General features: G+C 37.1%; 1 protein-coding gene across 1 annotated transcript; it reads right to left on the reverse strand.

Moving 5' to 3' along the window:
• Positions 1 to 850: 850 nt before the first annotated feature.
• On the reverse strand, positions 851 to 15,807 carry LOC129254952 (uncharacterized). The gene is made up of 10 exons (XM_054893499.2): positions 14,714 to 15,807; positions 13,283 to 13,467; positions 12,514 to 12,630; positions 11,443 to 11,589; positions 10,559 to 10,749; positions 9,192 to 9,324; positions 7,465 to 7,565; positions 6,104 to 6,309; positions 4,673 to 4,914; positions 851 to 3,529 (listed from the first exon to the last, which is right to left on the reverse strand). The coding sequence occupies exons 1-10, from the start codon at positions 14,880 to 14,882 to the stop codon at positions 2,984 to 2,986; spliced, it is 2,037 nt and encodes a 678-aa protein (XP_054749474.2). The 5' UTR covers positions 14,883 to 15,807; the 3' UTR covers positions 851 to 2,983.
• Positions 15,808 to 20,657: the final 4,850 nt, after the last annotated feature.

The following is a 20,657-nucleotide window of genomic DNA, read 5'->3' on the forward strand; positions in this document are numbered from 1 at the left end:
GACTGTCTGACCTCAACATCAATAGAATTCCTGAGATCTATGCAAGTATCATACACACCAAATTATATGAGCCTATAGGTTAAGTTAAACTAAACAAGGACTACAGAAGGGTATTAAAGATGAAAACATGTCACTGTGACCTTGACCTTTGACCTCAAAATCAATAGGCTTTCTGGGATCCATGCTAGAAAAAAAAAATTATATGAGCCTAGGTTAAGTTAAACTAAAGTTATCACGTTTACAAGGACTTCAGAAGGGTAAGATAAAACATGTCACTGTGATCTTGACCTTTGACCTTTTGACCTCAAAATGAATAGAGATCCTGGGATCTATGTTAGTATCATACACACCAAATTATATGAGCCTATGTTAAGTTAAAATTAAGTTATTTCATTTACAAAGACTTCAGAAGTGTAAGATGAAAACGTGTCACTGTGATCTTGATCTTTGGACCTCAAAATCAATAGGCTTCCTGGGATCCATTCTAGTATCATACGCACCAAATTATATGAGCCTACGTTAAGTTAAACTGAAGTTATTGCGTTTACAAGAAAAGTTAACGGACGGACGGACACCGAGCCTGATACCATAATACGTCCCGTCGAGACAGGCGTATAAAAAAGCGTTATTAAGTATATTGTATTAATTCTTTAAACAAGCTATATTTTAAGTGGGAATAAGGCACAATATAACCTTAAAGAAACATGTTACGAGTATAAAGAGTATAATGATTTTATCCATAAACTATTCAAAACAAGCTGGATAATAATGTGTGGTAATATGTTGGGTATCAGTAAGGACATGATCAATATTCAATTTATCATGGCGGATCTCGAAGCTGCTTTGAATGATGTATCTACCATGTCTAACTTGTGGATAAAACACTCCCAATATTTGGAAAGGGAAGGACAACAGGAAGCTATACTAGCCTTAGAAATTCACTATAGAATCAAAACTTGCTCTTCAATTGTAAAGGGAAAAACAATGGTGATTATTTGCAATTTCAATCAAGTTTTATCAAGTAAAATGACTCTGTGAGATGTTATTTTTGAATTTACAGAATGTTGGTACTTTCCATCAAGAAAAGGAAGTTAAAACATTTACATCACTTCTTTGGATATTTGGAGGCCAGCTGAATCATTGTGCAATGTCATGTTTCCTCCTATTATATAATAGTCTAATAATAACAGGGAGGGGTCAAATTGACCCCCCTCAACAAATTTTGTGACTTTGTCACTGCACACTTTTTTTATCTCGTTGCTTGATGACTCTTAAATAAACTCATCTTTGTGAAATCATGAAACCTTAGCTGAGAGTCAATAATTCTGATGATCACTAACACATAAAGGCATATATGAGACAGTAAATTAATATCGTATGGAAAAAATACTGACATTTTATGGAATTCTGTGATTATTTGGCTCATTTCTCAGCAATTACACACTTTTTTTCCAGAGCCATTTGGCACATATGTTTTATTCATACAAACAAACACTTAGTTAATTAACTATAAATGGATTTATTTTATACTTTTTATGATTGGAAAAGAGACCCTGACAAAATTCATTAAAAATAACAATGAAAAACAGAAGTTTGAAAAAGAAATTAATGCAAAAGAAATTTGTGAAACAATAAAATACAAAAGAAATTAATTATGTTTTAGCAAATTTTAAAATTTTCAAAAATACATTACATCCAGCTCCACGTGCGTGTAAGTTTTCGCAGCGATACTGCAATTGAAAGATATCTGAAAGAAGGGGGGAAAAACTGATCCCCCAATAAAAACCTGGTCGGAAATAGCCCTGTAACAAGTGGAATGCCTCTGGCCGTCTCACCTGCATCACGCGATTCAATATAGCAGCAGTGCTGATTTTGAAAACTACTATAACTCGCACAAGATGTTCAGTGATACTTGGTTACTCTTATTTCCACGTTTTATGAACTAGACCAATACACTTATAGAGATATGATGGCAATTCAACAAATACCCCCAACGTGGCCAAAGTTCTTTGACCTTACATGACCTTTGACCTTGATCATGTGACCTGAAACTCGCACAGGATGTTCAGTGATACTTGATTACTATTATGTCCAAGTTTTATGAACTAGACCAACACACTTTCAAATTTTATTCAACAAATACCCCAATTTGGCCAAAGTTCATTGACCCTAAATGACCTTTGACCTTGATCATGTGACCTGAAACTTGCACAGGATGTTCAGTAATACTTGATAACTATTATGTCCAAGTTTCATGAATCAGATCCATAAACTTTCAAAGTTATGATGGTAATTCAACAGATACCCCCAATTCGGCCAAAGTTCATTGACCCTAAATGACCTTTGACCTTGGTCATGTGACGTGAAACTCATGCAGGATGTTCAGTGATACTTGATTAACCTTATGTATAAGTTTCATGAACTAGGTCCATATATTTTCTAAGTTATGATGACATTTCAAAAACTTAACCTTAGGTTAAGATTTTGATGTTGATTCCCCCAACATGGTCTAAGTTCATTGACCCTAAATGACCTTTGACCTTGGTCATGTGACATGAAACTCAGGCAGGATGTTCAGTAATACTTGATTAACCTTATGGCCAAGTTTCATGAACTAGGTCCATATACTTTCTAAGTTATGCTGTCATTTCAAAAACTTAACCTCAGGTTAAGATTTGGTGTTGACGCCGCCGTCGCCGTCGCCGTCGGAAAAGCGGCGCCTATAGTCTCACTCTGCTATGCAGGTGAGACAAAAATAGGTTTAAAGAAGGGGAGGCATGATGGTTGCTTGAAATATTCCAAAATGTAACAGCTGCTTAATTTGATAATGTTGACAACAAACTTGATGCATTATTTAAACAAATCATTCATTTTTTTGTCGGAAATAACTGAAAGATCCTCTGCCCTGAGTTGTAAATCATGACATGTTCATCAAATTGTTCAAAAGAGCATTAAAAAAATTAATGTATAAGGTACAGTCCTGTCAAGATTGGCCTTCAGTTGTTTCAGTGATACCCGGATGTACTTCACTTACAACCATTTCTTGAGGGACCTCAATCTCTGCTGCATCAACAAACATATGCAAGAAGATCGGCTCTGGACCAACCTCAATGTTGCTCATCTTCACACAATCTCCATCCACTCTCATCCTCTTTACACTCCCTTCTTCAAAGTCCTCCATCACCTGTTGATCCTCCTTTGACTCCTGTCCCTCCACAATCACATGTGATTGCTGCTCCTGTGTCTCCTCCACTTGCTTGGCTATCTCCTGGCTGTTCTCTTCAAGGAGATTGGCATACTTCTCCTCTGTAGTTTCCAAGCAAGCCGCAAGGTGTGCAAGGTCATGCTGGCTTATTGTTTCTTGTTGGGCAATGTTCGTGAGTCTCTGCAATGACTGAAGACAACGTTCTCTTAAGGTTTCTGCATCATTATGGTCATCATCATCATTATCATCATCATCATTATCATCACTGGGAGTATTATCTGATGGTTGAGAAGATGATTCAGGGAAGAGTGCTTGGGCCCACATCTGTGAGTGAAGAATACAGTGAAGGGTTTCAAACTTTGTTCTATGCAAGTGCTATTCATTCACTTTAATATCCAATGAATGTTTCCAGTGAATAGTATGGAAACATTACACACAGTAAAACACTTTCAGATGGGCTGTTTTCCCAGACCCTATTGCATGAAAGTTTTTAAAGGAGAATGAAACCCTTGAAACCAGCTGAATCCATATCAAAGAGAAAAATCAAAGAAACATATTGTTGAAAGTTTGAGGAAGATTGAATGAATAATAAGAAAGTTATGAGCATTTGAATATTGAGATCACTAATGCCATGTAGTTCCTCCCATTTGCAATGCGACCAAGATCTGTGATGTCACACACGTACAACTCCCTCATTACTTTAGTACTTATTTCACTTATATTCTCACTTTTATAGAGTCTATCACAAGGTGAGGTGTTCTCTTTATGAGAGGACAAGTACAGAGGTTTCACAGCATTATATCATTGATGAATCGTTTGTCATATGATTAGAATGATCAAAAAGAGATGTTTTGGGGTATTTTCATTGTCCAAAAGGGGAGAGTTGTTCATCTGTGACATCATAGATCTTGGTCGCATTGCCAATGGGAGGATCTCCATAGCATTAGTGATCTCGACATTCAAATGCTCATAACTCTTCTATTGCTAGTCCTATTTTACTCAAACTTTTGTTGATCTTATTCTTTGATTTTTCTGCTTTCACTAACGCTAACTTGCTCCAAAAGTTTCACTCTCCTTTAATATTATCATAGTATTAGTAACTAAAATCCTATTTTAATTTGCTCATGAGCATTATTATCATGATGGTATACCACTGGATAACAAAGTTAACATTGACGAAGACGGAATATCACAATGAAAGCTTATTAAAAACAGGTAAATATTTCCAGATTGTGGAAAAAAATTCAAATAAAAATTTACCATAGTAAATTTCATACCCAAATTTCAGTAAAAAAAAAAAAAAAAAACTCAGATGGTAAAGTAGTTCAAAACAAATCAATAGACTATTCCTTTTTGGGAAGCTCATATCCTTTCAAAGGTCACTGGTTCCAGGTTGCTAACCAACAAGAATTCATGTGCTTTCTTACCAGCAATGTAAATCAAAGCCTTAACCACTAATAAACTTACAGAGGAATGTGGTAGCCATCGACTCCCAAACCATTTGCGTAGTCCCTCGTCTTCTTTCCAGTAAGTGCTACCTTGAAGTTTGTCTAAGAGCTTGTTGTGTATATCTTTTGTGCTGGCATTTGACATAGCTTCAAATAAAGACATGAGGGCGCTCTTGCTACTGATGTCTAAATTACTTGCCTCTGTAATCCACTTCTGCCATGCATACATGCGATGGTAGTCACAAAGAAGAACAGGTACTCCTAAAAGTTAGAATCAAATAATGATGATTCTTCAGAAACAATGCAAAAGCTTTTGACCAATTGATTTTACACATTTTTTTAAATTCCAGGGGCAGTATTCAGTTAAAAGTACAGATGAAATATTTTACTCAGCATTGTATTGAGCTAAGCAAAATGTTAATATTTGTATTCAGATCACTTCAAAGTATTTTACTTTATCAACCCAAATTTATGCAAAATACTTACTAATTACCATTGTGACATCATAAAGTCTACGCCAAATTATGCACAATGTTTGTATCCAGCTGCATGCAATTATATATGCCTGCATGTATACATTTGTAAACTGCATGCTAGCCATACTTAAGCCAGGTAGGGGGCTGACTTAGATTTAAGCAAAATACTTCACCAAAAATTAGAACTGAGTAGCAAAGATGATTAGGTAGTTTACCTAATCAGAAGACTTTGTAAAATGCTCTAAATTCGGCCTAAGTATCGCATTGAGTACTGGCCAAGATGCTTCCAAATCAATTAATTTAGACCAAACATATTCTAATTTCAAAGATGATCTGTCTTGTGCATCTGTCATTGAATTTTACAAAAATTATTTCTTTTCAAAGAATACATAAATGCTTTGTCACTTACTCAAACAAACCAATAAATTTGAGGTTTTGAATCATTATATCTCACATATTTTCACTTTTCTAATTCATGATTATATCACATAATCTTATGATGGTATCTTGAATTAAACATTTGAAACCTAGAATTCGGGGACAATATTAATAATAATAATAGCTATTTTTTATATAGCGCTTTTCCCATAATGGCCCAAAGCGCTTTACAGCATATTATTACCCTGGTCATCGGATCCTTGCATGCCCGCATACAATATATGCACCTTCTCCACTCCCAGGGGAGCATTCCAACAAGAATTCCAAGACTCAATTGCTAGGCATACTACATAAACTTTCGCATTCTACTGGGTACCCATTTAGCACCTGGGTCGAGAGTGGCAAAGTGTGGATTAATGCCTTGCCAAAGGACGCTAGACTGCGTTGGGATTCAAACACACGACCCTCTCGTTTTCAAGGCGAGAGTCAGAACCACTACACCACGGCTCTTCCACAGAATCAATATTGAAGTATTGATAATATTTTATATAGCTGGTCAGCCAAATTATGGTAGATGATTGATCTTTTCTACTCACCTTTAAATGCCTTTTTGATGCCTTCTATGTCCTCCTCTTCATATTCAGTGTTAAAGCTGAGAGGCTTCCATGTTGGGTTCCATGACTTCAATATCCTCAAGGCTTCTTGCATCAGTCTAAAAGATTTCTCCTGCAGAATGATTGATCCTACAATCTGGGGAATATCATCTGCTTGAACAGAGATAAGGATGAGCGGAAAAGACCCTCTGTTGAAAGAAAGCATTAAAAAAGTGTAAACACTACACAAATAACAAATGACTGTAAACTAGATGAGATGTGATGAGAAAGAAATATGAGAAAGGGAAAATGAATTCTGTCTATCTACAGCTGCTTCCCTGCATGTCCAAGGAATTGAGTGAGACGATTTAAAGGCTCTTAACCTTTGAGAGGTTACATATATTTGGCAGGCTAATTTAATACATCAAATATTGTTAAAAATCAATCAAATTGGATATCTTGGAACACTTAATCCAAATTGTTGATGATATCAGGGCCCTGTAACAGAAAATATAGAATCAATTGAACAATAAATTTCAGTTGTACTGTAAGTTTACGGCAAACCATGTTAAAAAATAAATATCATATGTACCATGATCCCAGTCTCGCATCCGTCCAGCTATAATAAAAAAAGTTTAATGGCCCCAAGATCATCCACAGTTTTGTATCTCAAAATCCCTTTTTTTTAAACGAATCTCTGAATAATCGACTATCAGCTATCTATCTTTCAAATGAAATTATTTTGCTATTCCAAAGCAATGCAGTCATATTTCTTGTAGTGTTACGGCTTGTTTTGTACATTTACTATTTTTGCAATAGGTTTTCTGAGCTCGCCTTTGACTTACCTCTCCCCCTTTAATAGCAGTATTTTCATATCATATAGTATATGAGCTTGGGAAAGATGCATGGGGCAATTCTGTATTATAATCAAAACTTTTTTTTGCATGTCTGAGCCCGGCTATCAAATCTCAACTGTATGGAAATCCATCCCTACCATAATTTTTTTTCTACAGGAAATTACATGTAGCTCAATCTCCTTAGTAAACAAAGAGAATCACATTGAATCTTCAAGAGAAAGATTAATGTATGAATATACAGCATACCTATAATTTTTTTGAACAAATCTGCATTTTAGATGTTGATGTTGCTGGCCGTCCGTAGTTGGATCAATCACAACTCTTTGATCTCCATTTTTCTCCATTTAAACTTCACTGAATGAAGTGCTCAAGCACAATCATTTAAGTGTTGACAACTCAATATATGAACAAGAAAGGAAGGAAAGTTTCTCATACAGGGGGTTGGGCATACATAGTTTATGGAATGAAGTGCAATGTACCATGGATAGGATCCATGATTGTACTTACTGAGTAGTTTTACATGTAGAATCAAGGAAGTATTTTCCAGTGGGGTAGTTTGCTATTATTTGTTGTTGCTCTCTTGTTTGATGAACAAGCAGTAAAGAATCCTAGAAACAAACAAGATTGAAATCTAAATAAAAAACACAATAAAGGAAATTTTAATTTCAGCAGATCAATTCTGATTGAGTAGTATGTGCTCTACACTGTTTCATAAATTGAAGTTAGACTAACCTTTTTTCTGCCTATTTAAGCTTTTGAATTACAAAAGTGGTGTCCAACCTTGCTTATAGATACATATCTGTAATTTTACATTGCTGAGTGAAAATCTAGTGGATTCTGGGTAAACACCCAAAAGACTTTTATTGTGATAAATCTGCAATGTGAAAGGCTTGTGCCGCATTGTCTCATGACATGACCTTTTTCTCTCACGTCTCCGAGCAACTTTTGAGACAAAATTGGCTATGCCTGAGTACATGATTTCAAAATCAGGCAGCATTATGTAAGCGCATGTCAGAACCTAAATTGCTCAAAAACCTGATTACATGTACAAATGCAAATTCTGTTTCTACTCCAAAATCATACTTTTACCATTACTGCTTAAATTCAATTAATTTCATGTTGTTTGTGATCGGAAAAGTACTGCAGACAAATCCCATTGAAAAAAAAACACAATAAAAACAAACAGTTGAAAAACAAAGAGATTTATAAGGAATTAAAAAAAAATACAGTACAAAAGAAAACATTTGATACCAGTTATTTTATGATGTGCATTTGATTAGAATCCAACAAAGAGTCTCTAGAAAAAAGTTGCACTTCACAGGCTTTGTTTATATATTTACAGCCAAATTCTAAGTTCATGCAAACATTAGCATAGTCGATTAATTGAAAATAAATTTGAAGAATTTTGGAACAATAAAATTTGCTATTTCGTAGGTTATGTCATGAGTGATGCACATGTTGATTTACGTTACAATCACAGAATCATCAGCCAAAATCTTTAGGGGCCCTTTGATCAAGTCAACCTAAAGAAAAGGCAGAATTAGCATCTGAATATAAAGGCTTAAAAATGAATGCTAGTTGTGGTTAACAATTTTAAAATTAGTTCATATAGAATCCAATTAAATGACCAACCAAGCGATTTATGCATAAATGAAAAATATGCGCCAGAAAATTCTGGAAGAAATTGCGCAATTTCTTAAAAATTAGCAAACAGGCATGAAGTTCAAGCATGATGTCAAGTTTTTTTCCAAGCAATATCAACGCCCCCTCACTGCCCTACGAAAAACAGCATTTTGCTGATAGGGTGTTCCATCCCACGAGTGGTAAATAAATAAATAAAAAAACAATGTCCCATACTTACGTTGGTAATCTTCAGTGTGATTGTTTTTCATCTTAGATTTCATGATTTCACAAGTTTGATTAATGTATCAGTACCAGACCTAGATCTATCATGATATAATGACACTTAAGTTTGGCTTTACAGACTCATGAAATGAGTGTTTACTGCAACTTCTCTCATTTATCTCTAAGCCCGCATTTAGAAGAATCCATATGTAGTATTACTTTAGCATGATTCCGATATACAGGACAATCAATTTGATTCTGTCTCCAATATGAATTTGATGTGCGTTGATAATTTTCACTTTTGTAAAGTGTAAATTTCGCTCTTGTCATTTTTTTCATCGCACAGTAATAATACTGATCTCAAGCATGATTTAATTCTGATAACCAACCTTAAAAGACTGCATCCTGAAGAAGATATTGTGGTCTTCATGATTCAAACGAAGTTGAGCTATATGATCCTCTAAATCCTTTGGCTCAAGCTTGGAGTAAGTATGGATCACCATTGCTGCTTCAACATGGTACCTTGACATACACACACACAAAAAAAAAAACACATTTGATATACTATGCTCAGGTAACAATATTGCTTCTTGCACCATCTTTTCAGTAAAAAGACACACTGATATTTATTATATTTCATGTGGGTATTTGTATCTGGTCATTCTTTGATATGGATATGCTTTTCTCTTCCTCATATTTGGTGTGGGATTCTTATCGGATGACGATATTCTTTCATCTTGCATTACCTATTCTAAGTTCTCTCACTATTCCACATAAGTTATTCATAAAGCAATAAAGATATTCATTTTTGATATCTCCAAACAAGCACAAATTCAATTCTTTCCAAAGTACAAGATAAAACGATAAATAATAGGACATATTACCAAGATATCATCATCAAGGCATAAAGTGTGATGTGGGCATTAGTAAACCTGTGCCTGACTGTCTTGTGTCTACAGCAATAAAGAGCTTAAAATATTGACCAAACTCTTCAGCTAGAATCACATGTTCTTTCAGACATGAACCTCTTCTTCACAATCTAACTATATACAGTCCGACCTGTCTTATCCGGACACGTTTGGACCAGCACCAATCCAAATAAGGGATTTATCCGGATCTGGGAGAAACAATATTCAATACACGCAGCTGCTTCCCCAATGGTAGCTACATGTAATCTATTGTAGTGGGCATACACAGACAATATTCACTGCAGTGTCAGTGCAAATTATAGGCAGTTTGTTTACGAAAATGAAATCGATTGGTTGCCAAATTTCTTGGATAATTCACCTGCTGAAATGTTTAAGGTATACATCGAGCATACCTCGAAAGAAAGAGAATGACTCAATGAAACTAACTTAGGAAATCAAATCATCCGGTGAGCATCCCAGCTTCGCAAAGTCAGGCTCAAACTTGATAGATGGTGCTGTCCGTATCGAGGACTAGTGCTATCTCGCGAGACATGTTTGTTTTTTTTCCGAGAAAAAAGATGTAATGAAATGGTTGCATAGTGCCCTAATTTCGTGGAAAATAATCCTGTCTAAGTTCTTTCAGTGATTAGGGTAGATATTTTCATAAAAAATAATGTGGTTGTAGGTAGACTATATTGGAAAATGTATGTAATCAAAGTTGAGTTTGCGTTGGAATTTTGAGTTTAGACTGAAATCTCATTTCCTCCCGGCATTTCCTGACGTACTAGATTGGAAAAAAAATTATTGGCAAGTGTACTTCCGGATAAGAGAGGTCGGACTGTACTTACCGGATGTCTGCATCATCAGGACACGACAGCCTGCTGTGAACATGGGTGCTATCTATCCCTGTGTCTGCAGCATCCTGAATACTGAGCCTGATCTGTTGACTGATCTCATCAGCATTGGTCATTCCTTCCTCTACAAGATGATCTATAAGACATAAGACTCTCTCATCCACATGCTGCTTGGAAGAACATACCTGCAGGTTCAAAGGGCAAATACAAATAGTTTAAATAGCTTGGTTAGATACATTTATAATTGCATCAACACGGAAGTAGTAAAGGATATTACCAAATTGTTCCCCAGCTCTGTAACCTCCTAACAATTATTATAGTTAAAATAAACTTTGTAGAAATATTATATATTAGTTATCAATATCATCAACTGTTTCAGTGACTATTGAAAATATCATCAACCTTTTTCAGTGACTCTGAAAAGAAGCAAAATTTTAAAGGAAGTCACAAATGTTTTGGCTTGTCCAAAAATCAAAATTTCTGTCACTTTATCTAACAAGATTCATGGGGCAGAACAAAGCTCTAGATAACCTTAAACAACAAAAGGAAGATGTCAAAGAGAGTTTGGTTTTCATCAAGGATATTACTTTCAAATGACTGTGACTTACTATTTTATGCCCATTAGGCACTCCTAAAATGTCAGCATATTGACTTTGCTATTATTCTGTTCATGGATATGGAATCTTTCATCTTCATGAAAGACGTTTTGGCAAATTCAATCTAGAGTGAATAATGTGGACCCTTACAAGTAACCACATTTTATCTAAATGTCAATGAAAATTGAGAATCTACAAATTTGTTTACTGGTATCTCAGCCTGGCACAAAAAATAACAAGGCACAATTATCTATTACAATGGCAGGAGATAGTCATTCTTACCTGACTTCTGAGTTCATGACCTTTATGTTCACTGTCTGAAGGAAAGTAGATATATATTCTCCTTTCTCCTCTAACTGCTCCTTTTGCTATAGCTGTATTTATATTATCAGCTCCTTTGTTCCTATTATAGCGTGTATCTGTGTCAATCTAATAGTAAATAAAGATCAATGCTTCATATGGGAATGTTTACTCATAAAATAATTGAAAAAATAATTAAATTGAACAACATATTAAAGATTAATATCTGAACACTGACAAAATATAGGAGAGTCAGTACTCAAAGCTTATTTTCTTGTGGTTCATTCACTTCACAAGTGAACAATGAAAGCAATTGGCATATTTACATGAGATTCAAATTCTTGGTCCCTTTAATTTGTTATTCCACCCTTCATAAGTTTTAAAAATAAGATAGATGCCACACTGACTAGATCAAATTTTTTATCTAAATATGTTCAAATGGACAGGGGTTGCCAGATTGACCCCATACTCCCTTAATTGACCTTACCCCCTCCCTGCAATTTGTCAAATTCCTAATGAACCCTCTATTAAGCTTTATACACCAGCGAAAATTTCCTTAACCCCATACTATAGGTGGGGCTAAATTGCCATTTATGCCCACCTATTGGGTCAAGCTTAGCCCACTTTCTTTTAACATAACATTTTCGCAAAGTGGGTTAACCTCACCTATAGTACAGGATTATTTGGCCCTGCAAAATTGCAGGGTTAGCTGAGCAATAGCAGTGCTAAGAACAATAGTCCGGGGTTAAGATTGCTACTGTAAAAAGAAATCCGGCCAAGTCAAGGACAGTGCTCGATGTATGCCTTAGGGGCAATGGAGCCAGCACTGTTGTCCAATCATAGATAAACATTTATGAATGGCTACCATTAGTCAGGGGTTACTAAATTATATCTAAGATAAGCAAGCATTTCCTGAGTCAAGGTTGGCAGAAAATTAGGCATATGTGTGAAAAGGAAAAAAAATTAAGTACAGGGTTAGCGATAGTACGTGGTTAAGAAAATTCAGTGTAAAAAGTGGATATCTCCTCCAGTCAAAATTGGTGGCTTGAATACCTGAAAGTCAGGGAACTTCATAATTTCTTTCATGCGTATCTTGGCAGGGCAGTTCCTTTTCTTTCCTTTTTCCGTCTCAGTGACAGGTTTCTTCTTTTTGTTACCTCCTGCATTATTCTACATCAAATCAGAAAAAAATATGATAGATAATGGCAAATAATATTAGTGAATGATTAAACATTTTTCTATAGGCATACCAACCAGAACCTTTTATACAGCCCAACATCGAGTTCTCACCTACCATTATCTGGTCAGTGTCATTACCCATAATGCAACATTATGAGCAGTGTAGTCTTGAAATATAGACCCACCTGAATCACAACACACTAATTCACTACTCAATTTAGTAATATTACTATTACAGATACTTTCCCTCTCTGAAATATTTTAGTTTAGATCTCTACACAAATTACATAGTAGGCTAATTTTCTTTCTGTATTATTACTAGCTGTAGTTATCTCAAAATATATTTTAAACAACTATTTATTCATAGGACACAGTCAATGAGAGACTGCACACATTGTTGGTCAGCTCGCTCCACGTTTAAGACAAAAGGATCCAAGTCAATGTGCAGTGAGAACACCCTTTTGGCATAAACAATGATGATAAATGTATTCTGATCATTCTACATTCACAAATATTACTAGAAGCTTAGAGAGAAGAGAGCAACAAGATGCAGTTCATACATCAACTTTGCTCTTTGTTATCTAAAAAGTCACAAAGGGTCATCAGCTAATTGCAGTGTTAAGTTAAAAGCCCATCTATTTACCTCTTGATGATGCTGATTTCCTCTCAAAGCCTTTTTCTTTAGCTTATGATCAACACCATACTCGCACTCATAGACATTCTTGTCTAAAATAATGTATGGAACACCGTCGTATGGGATGGCACCACCAGCTACATATTCAATGGCCTCAGCCCACTTGAACTTCTTCCTCTTTCCTTTCAATATATCTGTTAATTTGCAAGAAAATAGTTTTGAAATTTACAATATGATTTCTCTATTGGCTTTATAAATTCATGACCATGATTGTAATATAATATTTTCAATAAACAAATGAAACTTTTGCAAGTTTTCTACCTAAGGGAGAACTAAAAGTAAAAAGGGCACCTGGTATATTTCAGTATACAGACTCTAAAATTTTAATAGCAGTCCCAACACTTTTGAACTTGCTTTATCTATTTTTATTCCTAATGTTAGTATCAATTCCAGTGTAAGTAAAAATTGTGGTATTAACCTTTCTGGTTCATAAATTGATCAAATAGCTAGTTAACTGAGATTTTACATATATATATTTTATTGACCAAAGTTGTATAAGAACGTGAATTCAATTATCCTATGTTTTATTTTATGTTGTATCAGTAATTTCTACCCATAAAATTAATTTTCTAATTCTTGAAAATACTGTTTTAATTTCCTTAAATTTATAAATAAATACACGTTTGTTATGCTCTTACTCTGTAAAGCGCATAGTGAGATGCTTGTGTATTGTACAATTTCTACTTTACAGCTGGTTGCACGCAAGCAAATGGGAGGCTGAATGTATGCGCTTCATAAATCAATCTTGATAGTTTTATTAGTATTATTATCTTCATTACCATCATCTCATTACTTTTGTTATGATAAAGTTTTTATTTTCATGTAATAATAATATAATAATAAATGTGATTTGCAATGCGCCAAATCCACTCTGCAGAGTGCCCAAGGCACAGTGAAAGACAAAGAGAGAGAGAGAGAGAGAGAGAACAGTACAAATACAAAGATAAATTAAGAAACAATTAATATGGGAAGCATTGAACAGATGCGTCTTAAGGTAGTGTTTAAATGTGTCAATGAAAGTATGAAGAAAGAAAAATGTAAATATGATGTAAATATGAAGAAAGAAAAATAAATAATGTACATTCCATGATCAGTTATACTAGATCCTACAATACAAAGACCATCAGATTGACAAGGATTATATCCTACAATACAAAGACCATCAGATTGACAAGGATTATATTGTAGAAGAAAACATGTAATTATAATTTCTAAGAAGTCATAAAAATAATCACAGATAAGTTAATTGAAGGAAGTAGGCCTACATTAAAAGAAGGACTGCAGACACAAGTATAGGGGTCAGACATGCTGCTGGAATCAATTTCATATGAAAATCAATTAGTAACTGCAACAAATTCAGAATAATACCCTAAATTTTACCCGTCTTTCCAAAAGTTGTTGAGGTTCTCCATGCGGGGAATCGAAGTGCTTTCTGTACCTCAAAGAACTCTTTCATTGCTTTAGCATCCTCCCATGTTCCAACATAGCCATAGCCTGGAGAAAGCTCTGTATCAAAGTGAGGCACAGATGGACCCTCTAATATAGACATCTCAGAAGCTTTTTATTTCCTGTATAGGGGATAGAAAGACAGAGTGAAAGAGAATAGTAAAAGAAAGACAAAATGAAAGAGAAAATGATGGAAAAAGAGAAAAGAAAATCAGCAGTATTGAAAATTACTGTATAAAGATGAGAATATATGTGAGGACATGTCTGTTCCCCCAAACTGTTTAACATTTAAGCAGGAAGAACTCCTCCTACATAATTATACATGTATATTACAAACACAGAGGACTAATTGTCAATGAATATCATCAGCTGAGAGTATACAATGTACTATGTAGTAATGTACATAGTGTATGATCTTTGACTACAACTTGTTTATCTCAACTGCCTGAACATTGGTGAACGGTATGAAATCATGTGTCTACAAACTCATTTTTGAAATATAAATGTTTATATGTTTAATTTCCTGGAATTTCCCAAATTTATATATGAACACTGATAATGTTTTTAATTCCACAACTTAAGTTTCTGGATTGTGTCAGCCATTCAAACTTTAACAAGCAATTATTGCATTTATGATCTGTTTCTCATTTGTGTGATTTGTGAGTTCAGTTTTCATTTGTACTGCTCACTTCACTTGCATCAGCAAACTGCCTCAAAATGGTATTGAAAGCAAAGGCAGCTGCAGAAGCTGTAACCTTTCAGTAAAGGGAAATCAATAAACATTTATTCATGCTTATATCATACCTAGATGTACTTGAGAAAACTAATATGGATAAATGGAACAAATCGAGCAAAATGAAGGATAGTTGCGAGTGCTCAAAGCATCATTAAAAGTTTGGGAGGTGGAGAATAATCCTTTGAATGATATTCTTGATAACCAATCAACATACATTAACAACTTGAAAAGAGTGATGAATGAAGTGGAACAATATTCTCTTCACAATTACTTGAAGTTTTTCGCAGTCAAAGAGAATGAGTCTGAAATACAGATGATGCCATATATGTAAGATTGCAAGCAAGCAATTCGGTGAGGCTCTGAGGAATGCCAGCATGAACAGAAAAGAAACCGCGCCAAGAAACCTCACTTCATCCATTTTCATTATTAAATTCTGCATGTATCTGGTATGCAGTGCAGTGATATACGAGCTTGACAATGCTGAGAGGAACAGGCATTGCTATAGATGAAGTACTTCTGAGGGTTGCAAAAGGTCACAAAAAAGACAAGGATGCATGGTCTTAGGACTGGAAAATGATAGCCCTGGTACCAGCTATGCATGGAAAGTCGTAATTTTTTTTTTTAAAGATACCAGGGCTCGAACCTAGAGCTGCATCAATTCATAACTTCCCCAATGCAGCTTGGATTACAGGCGCACTCCACAATGCCCAGTTTTTATTGCTAATGGGTGATGTTTGTTTTTCAAGAGAGGGAGAGAGTGAAAGAGACATGTAAAAGAGTAGGAGAGATTTTTTTTCTTTGAATCTTTTTTTCAAAGATCTGATAACCATTTCATTGTTGTTTCAAATATGTATCTTGTGCATTGCATGGGTAGACCTACTCGCTAGGGAAAGCCAGACTTGTGACATGATCACGGAAAAGTCATTGCCAAGGAACTAATCTTTATCGTGGTAAATATTTTGAAGACTCTTTGACTTGTGAAACTGTATTGTTTAAAATCATTTTTCTCTCTTTATGATTTTTTTCCAATACCAAGGACTTGGAAATTATTTTGGGAACTTTTTTAGGAGATGAAAGATACGTTGTGGGGCCCCTCTGCTGCTTGTAAACAATCATCTCAAAAATAGAGACAGTATTAGTCGGTATACCAGTATTGAACGTACTAATACCGGTATTGAAAATTACAATACCGAAAAAGCTTATGAATAACAATGATTATCAACCACAAAGTCTTATCTTTATTGAAGAAAAACAGAGAAAACTCATTCACAAGCAACCACATCACGATGCACTATGCATCAGTTACGCATCGGCCATTCACTACCGATTCCAAAACATCGCAAACGAAAATTGCACATGCGCGGAAATCGCAGCTCAATTCATGAATATTCATGACAGGACTATAGATTGGGATCATTTTGCATTTGTAACAGATCTCTTCTATAGTCCTACTAATGAATATTCATGATTGAGCTGCAATTTTCCGCGCTTGCATGGAATCAGCAGGGAATTAATACGTGTGAGGAAAACGATACCGGCTCTAAATCACCAATGATAGACTGATAGAAGCGTGGATAAGAAGTGAAACTTTGAGAAATGTAAGATGAGCTGTTATAAATGAATTGTAAGGTCATTTTATTGCATGAGTTTTATATTTCCCCCCCATAAAGTGACACCTTTGTCACTCAGGCTAGCAGAGCGAGTTTTGTACCTTGAGGTTCGGGTAGGTGTAGCATAGGGTAGCGAAGTAGTGAATTGGAGTGGAACCTAAACGAAAATCGCTTGAGGTATCCTTGTCTGTGCACGTACGCGTATCTGCGCGAATTATGTACACAACAAACACAAACTATATCAATAGAGGTGCTGGTCCAATAATTGGGATTGTCCCAGAAAACAAGGATATCATCATAAACCAGTACAAATCACGTCTTGAAAAAATGAGATTGTCCTTGGTATAAATGACCTTTGACCTTAATCATGTGACCTGAAACTTGCACAGGATGTTCAGTGATACCTGATTACTCTTTAATATGTCCTAGATTCATGAACCAGATCCATAAACTTTAAATGTTATGATGACATTTAAAAAACTTCACCTTAGGTTAAGATTTTGATGTTGATTCCCCCAACATGGTCTAAATTCATTGACCCTAAATGACCTTTGACCTTGGTCATGTGACCTGAATCTGAGGCAGGATAGATGTTCAGTAATACTTGATTAAACTTATGGCCAAGTTTCATGAGCTAGGTCCATATACTTTCAAAGTTATGTTGTCATTCCAAAAACTTAACCTTTGGTTAAGATTTTGTGTTGACGCCTCCGCCGTCAGAAAAGCGGCGCCCAGTAAATTCTCATTCTGCTATGCAGGTGAGACAAAAATCTGACTCAAAATGGTGGAAAATAATGAATTTTGGGCATTTCATACAACAGCCTCTGAATGCAGCCTTTCTCATCAAAATCCCCGAATCGCATGCAAAGTAAAATGGGTATGGGATACGTAGACAGGAGTCAGGAATAACTGTCGTTTCTAGGGATTTATTTAACAATTTCTGACATTTTACTATCATCCCCAGTCATCCAATTCAAGTACACTACTCAAAAAAAGTTAAGGACCACTTTTTAAAACGTACATAAAGATTTTATACAAGGTGTTTTATTTCTGGAAATACCTCAGTACAACTGTCCTAAATGTCCTTAAACACGCTGTAATCAATTTCACGCATGGGTGGTTTCAGTTGTTGCACAATGTCTCTCGCATCACTGCACATCCTGAAAAGTGGGCCCCGAGGGGTATCAGCTACCGACATGAAGTGGTAAAAACGAATGTCTGAGTGTCTTTCAGGCAGTTCAGTAACGAGTGTGACCACCTCCTGCAGCAATAACGGCTTCACAGCGCTGTCTCATGGAGCTGATGAGGCGATTGATGTCTCTGACGTCCAGTGCATCCCATGCAGCCTCCAGAGCCACACCCAGCTGCTGCAGTCCAAGTGGATGGGCTTCGAGCTGCTCGAGACTCCTCCCCATCATGTCCCAGACGTGCTCTATCGGGTTTAAGTCCAGGGACCTCGCTGGCCACTCCATACGCTCAATCCCCTGGCCCTCAAGGAACTCGGTCACCACCCTAGCTCGGTGGGCACGGGCATTGTCATCCATGAAAATGATGTTTTGTCCTACATTTTCTGCAAATGGCACCACTATAGGTTCAAGGACCTCATCCCTGTACCTCACTCCTGTCATTGCTCCCCCTGGGACCACGTAGAGACGAGTACGGTTGGCGTAGGTGATGCCTCCCCACACCATGACGCTGCCTCCCCCATAACGGCCATGTTCTGCAATACAGGGGTCTGCAAATCTCTCTCCTGGTCGCCTCCAGACTCTCGAACGTCCATCATTGTGGTCAAGGGAAAATCTGCTCTCATATGTGAACAGAACTCTACGCCATTGCTGTCTGGTCCATCTGACATGCTCCCGGGCCCAGTTGAGACGAATTCTTCTGTGAGCAGGGGTGAGTGGGACACACTGAGCTGGCCGTCTGGCATGCATATTGGCTCTGTGAAGTCGGTTACGGATTGTTTGAGTGGAAACAATCACTCCAGTTGCTGCAGCGAAGTCATTGTTGAGGCGGCGTGCACTGTGAAAGCGGTTGCGGAGGCTGAGATTCGTCAAGTAGCATGGGTGGTTTCAGTTGTTGCATGATGTCTCTCGCATAATTGCATATCCTGAAAAGTGGGCCCATTGTGAAGTGGTACAAATGTGGATTCAAATGCATTTTCTGTCTTTAGTCTCTACAATCAACAAATTGCTGACAACAGCAATGCCAAGATACAGCTGTCCAGGATGCCATCAAACACAATGAAATCAATTTCACACATGCAGTTCTTTCATGTCTCTTGCATCATTGCAATGTGCCCGTACAAAAGTGGCTTCCAAAGCATTTTCTGTCTTTAGTCTCTACAATCAACAACTTGCTGACAATAGCAATGCCAAGATACAGCTGTCCAGAATGCCATCAAACACAATGACATCAATTTCACACATGCAGTTCTTTCATGATGTCTCTGGCATCATTGCAGTGGGCCATAAGACAAGTGTCTTCCAAAGCATTTTCCGTCTTTAGTCTGTACAATCAACAACTTGCCTACAACAGCAATGCCGAGACACCACCTAAGTGAAACAGATGTAGCCAGAGCCCTAGGGATGCTGGAAGCTGGCCTCAGTCAGCGAAGAGTAGCCAGAATGATGGGCGTGTCACACAGTGTCATTAGCAGAGCAAATCAAAGACACCGAGAGACAGGGCTATACTCCGAGAGACCCCGCAGTGGCCGACCAGTTTCGACAACCCCTAGAGATGATCGCTACTTGACGAATCTCAGCCTCCGCAACCGCTTTCACAGTGCACGCCGCCTCAACAATGACTTCGCTGCAGCAACTGGAGTGATTGTTTCCACTCAAACAATCCGTAACCGACTTCACAGAGCCAATATGCATGCCAGACGGCCAGCTCAGTGTGTCCCACTCACCCCTGCTCATAGAAGAATTCGTCTCAACTGGGCCCGGGAGCATGTCAGATGGACCAGACAGCAATGGCGTAGAGTTCTGTTCACAGATGAGAGCAGATTTTCCCTTGACCACAATGATGGACGTTCGAGAGTCTGGAGGCGACCAGGAGAGAGATTTGCAGACCCCTGTATTGCAGAACATGACCGTTATGGGGGAGGCAGCGTCATGGTGTGGGGAGGCATCACCTACGCCAACCGTACTCGTCTCTACGTGGTCCCAGGGGGAGCAATGACAGGAGTGAGGTACAGGGATGAGGTCCTTGAACCTATAGTGGTGCCATTTGCAGAAAATGTGGGACAAAACATCATTTTCATGGATGACAATGCCCGTGCCCACCGAGCTAGGGTGGTGACCGAGTTCCTTGAGGGCCAGGGGATTGAGCGTATGGAGTGGCCAGCGAGGTCCCCGGACTTAAACCCGATAGAGCACGTCTGGGACATGATGGGGAGGAGTCTCGAGCAGCTCGAAGCCCATCCACTTGGACTGCAGCAGCTGGGTGTGGCTCTGGAGGCTGCATGGGATGCACTGGACGTCAGAGACATCAATCGCCTCATCAGCTCCATGAGACAGCGCTGTGAAGC

This window comes from Lytechinus pictus, chromosome 2 (genome assembly GCF_037042905.1).
Source record: "Lytechinus pictus isolate F3 Inbred chromosome 2, Lp3.0, whole genome shotgun sequence".
Taxonomy (NCBI): Eukaryota; Metazoa; Echinodermata; class Echinoidea; order Temnopleuroida; family Toxopneustidae; genus Lytechinus; species Lytechinus pictus.

What these genes read in the sequence shown, in the direction of transcription:
- LOC129254952 (XM_054893499.2), bottom strand. Translation starts at nt 14,882, where the DNA reads ATGTCTATATTAGAGGGTCCATCTGTGCCTCACTTTGATACAGAGCTT. An exon ending in AACAACTTTTGGAAAGACGG is followed by an intron (nt 13,468 to 14,713) that starts GTAAAATTTAGG and finishes GCAAATTAACAG; the next exon opens with ATATATTGAAAGGAAAGAGG. An exon ending in TCAGGATGCAGTCTTTTAAG is followed by an intron (nt 7,566 to 9,191) that starts GTTGGTTATCAG and finishes GTTTGTTTCTAG; the next exon opens with GATTCTTTACTGCTTGTTCA.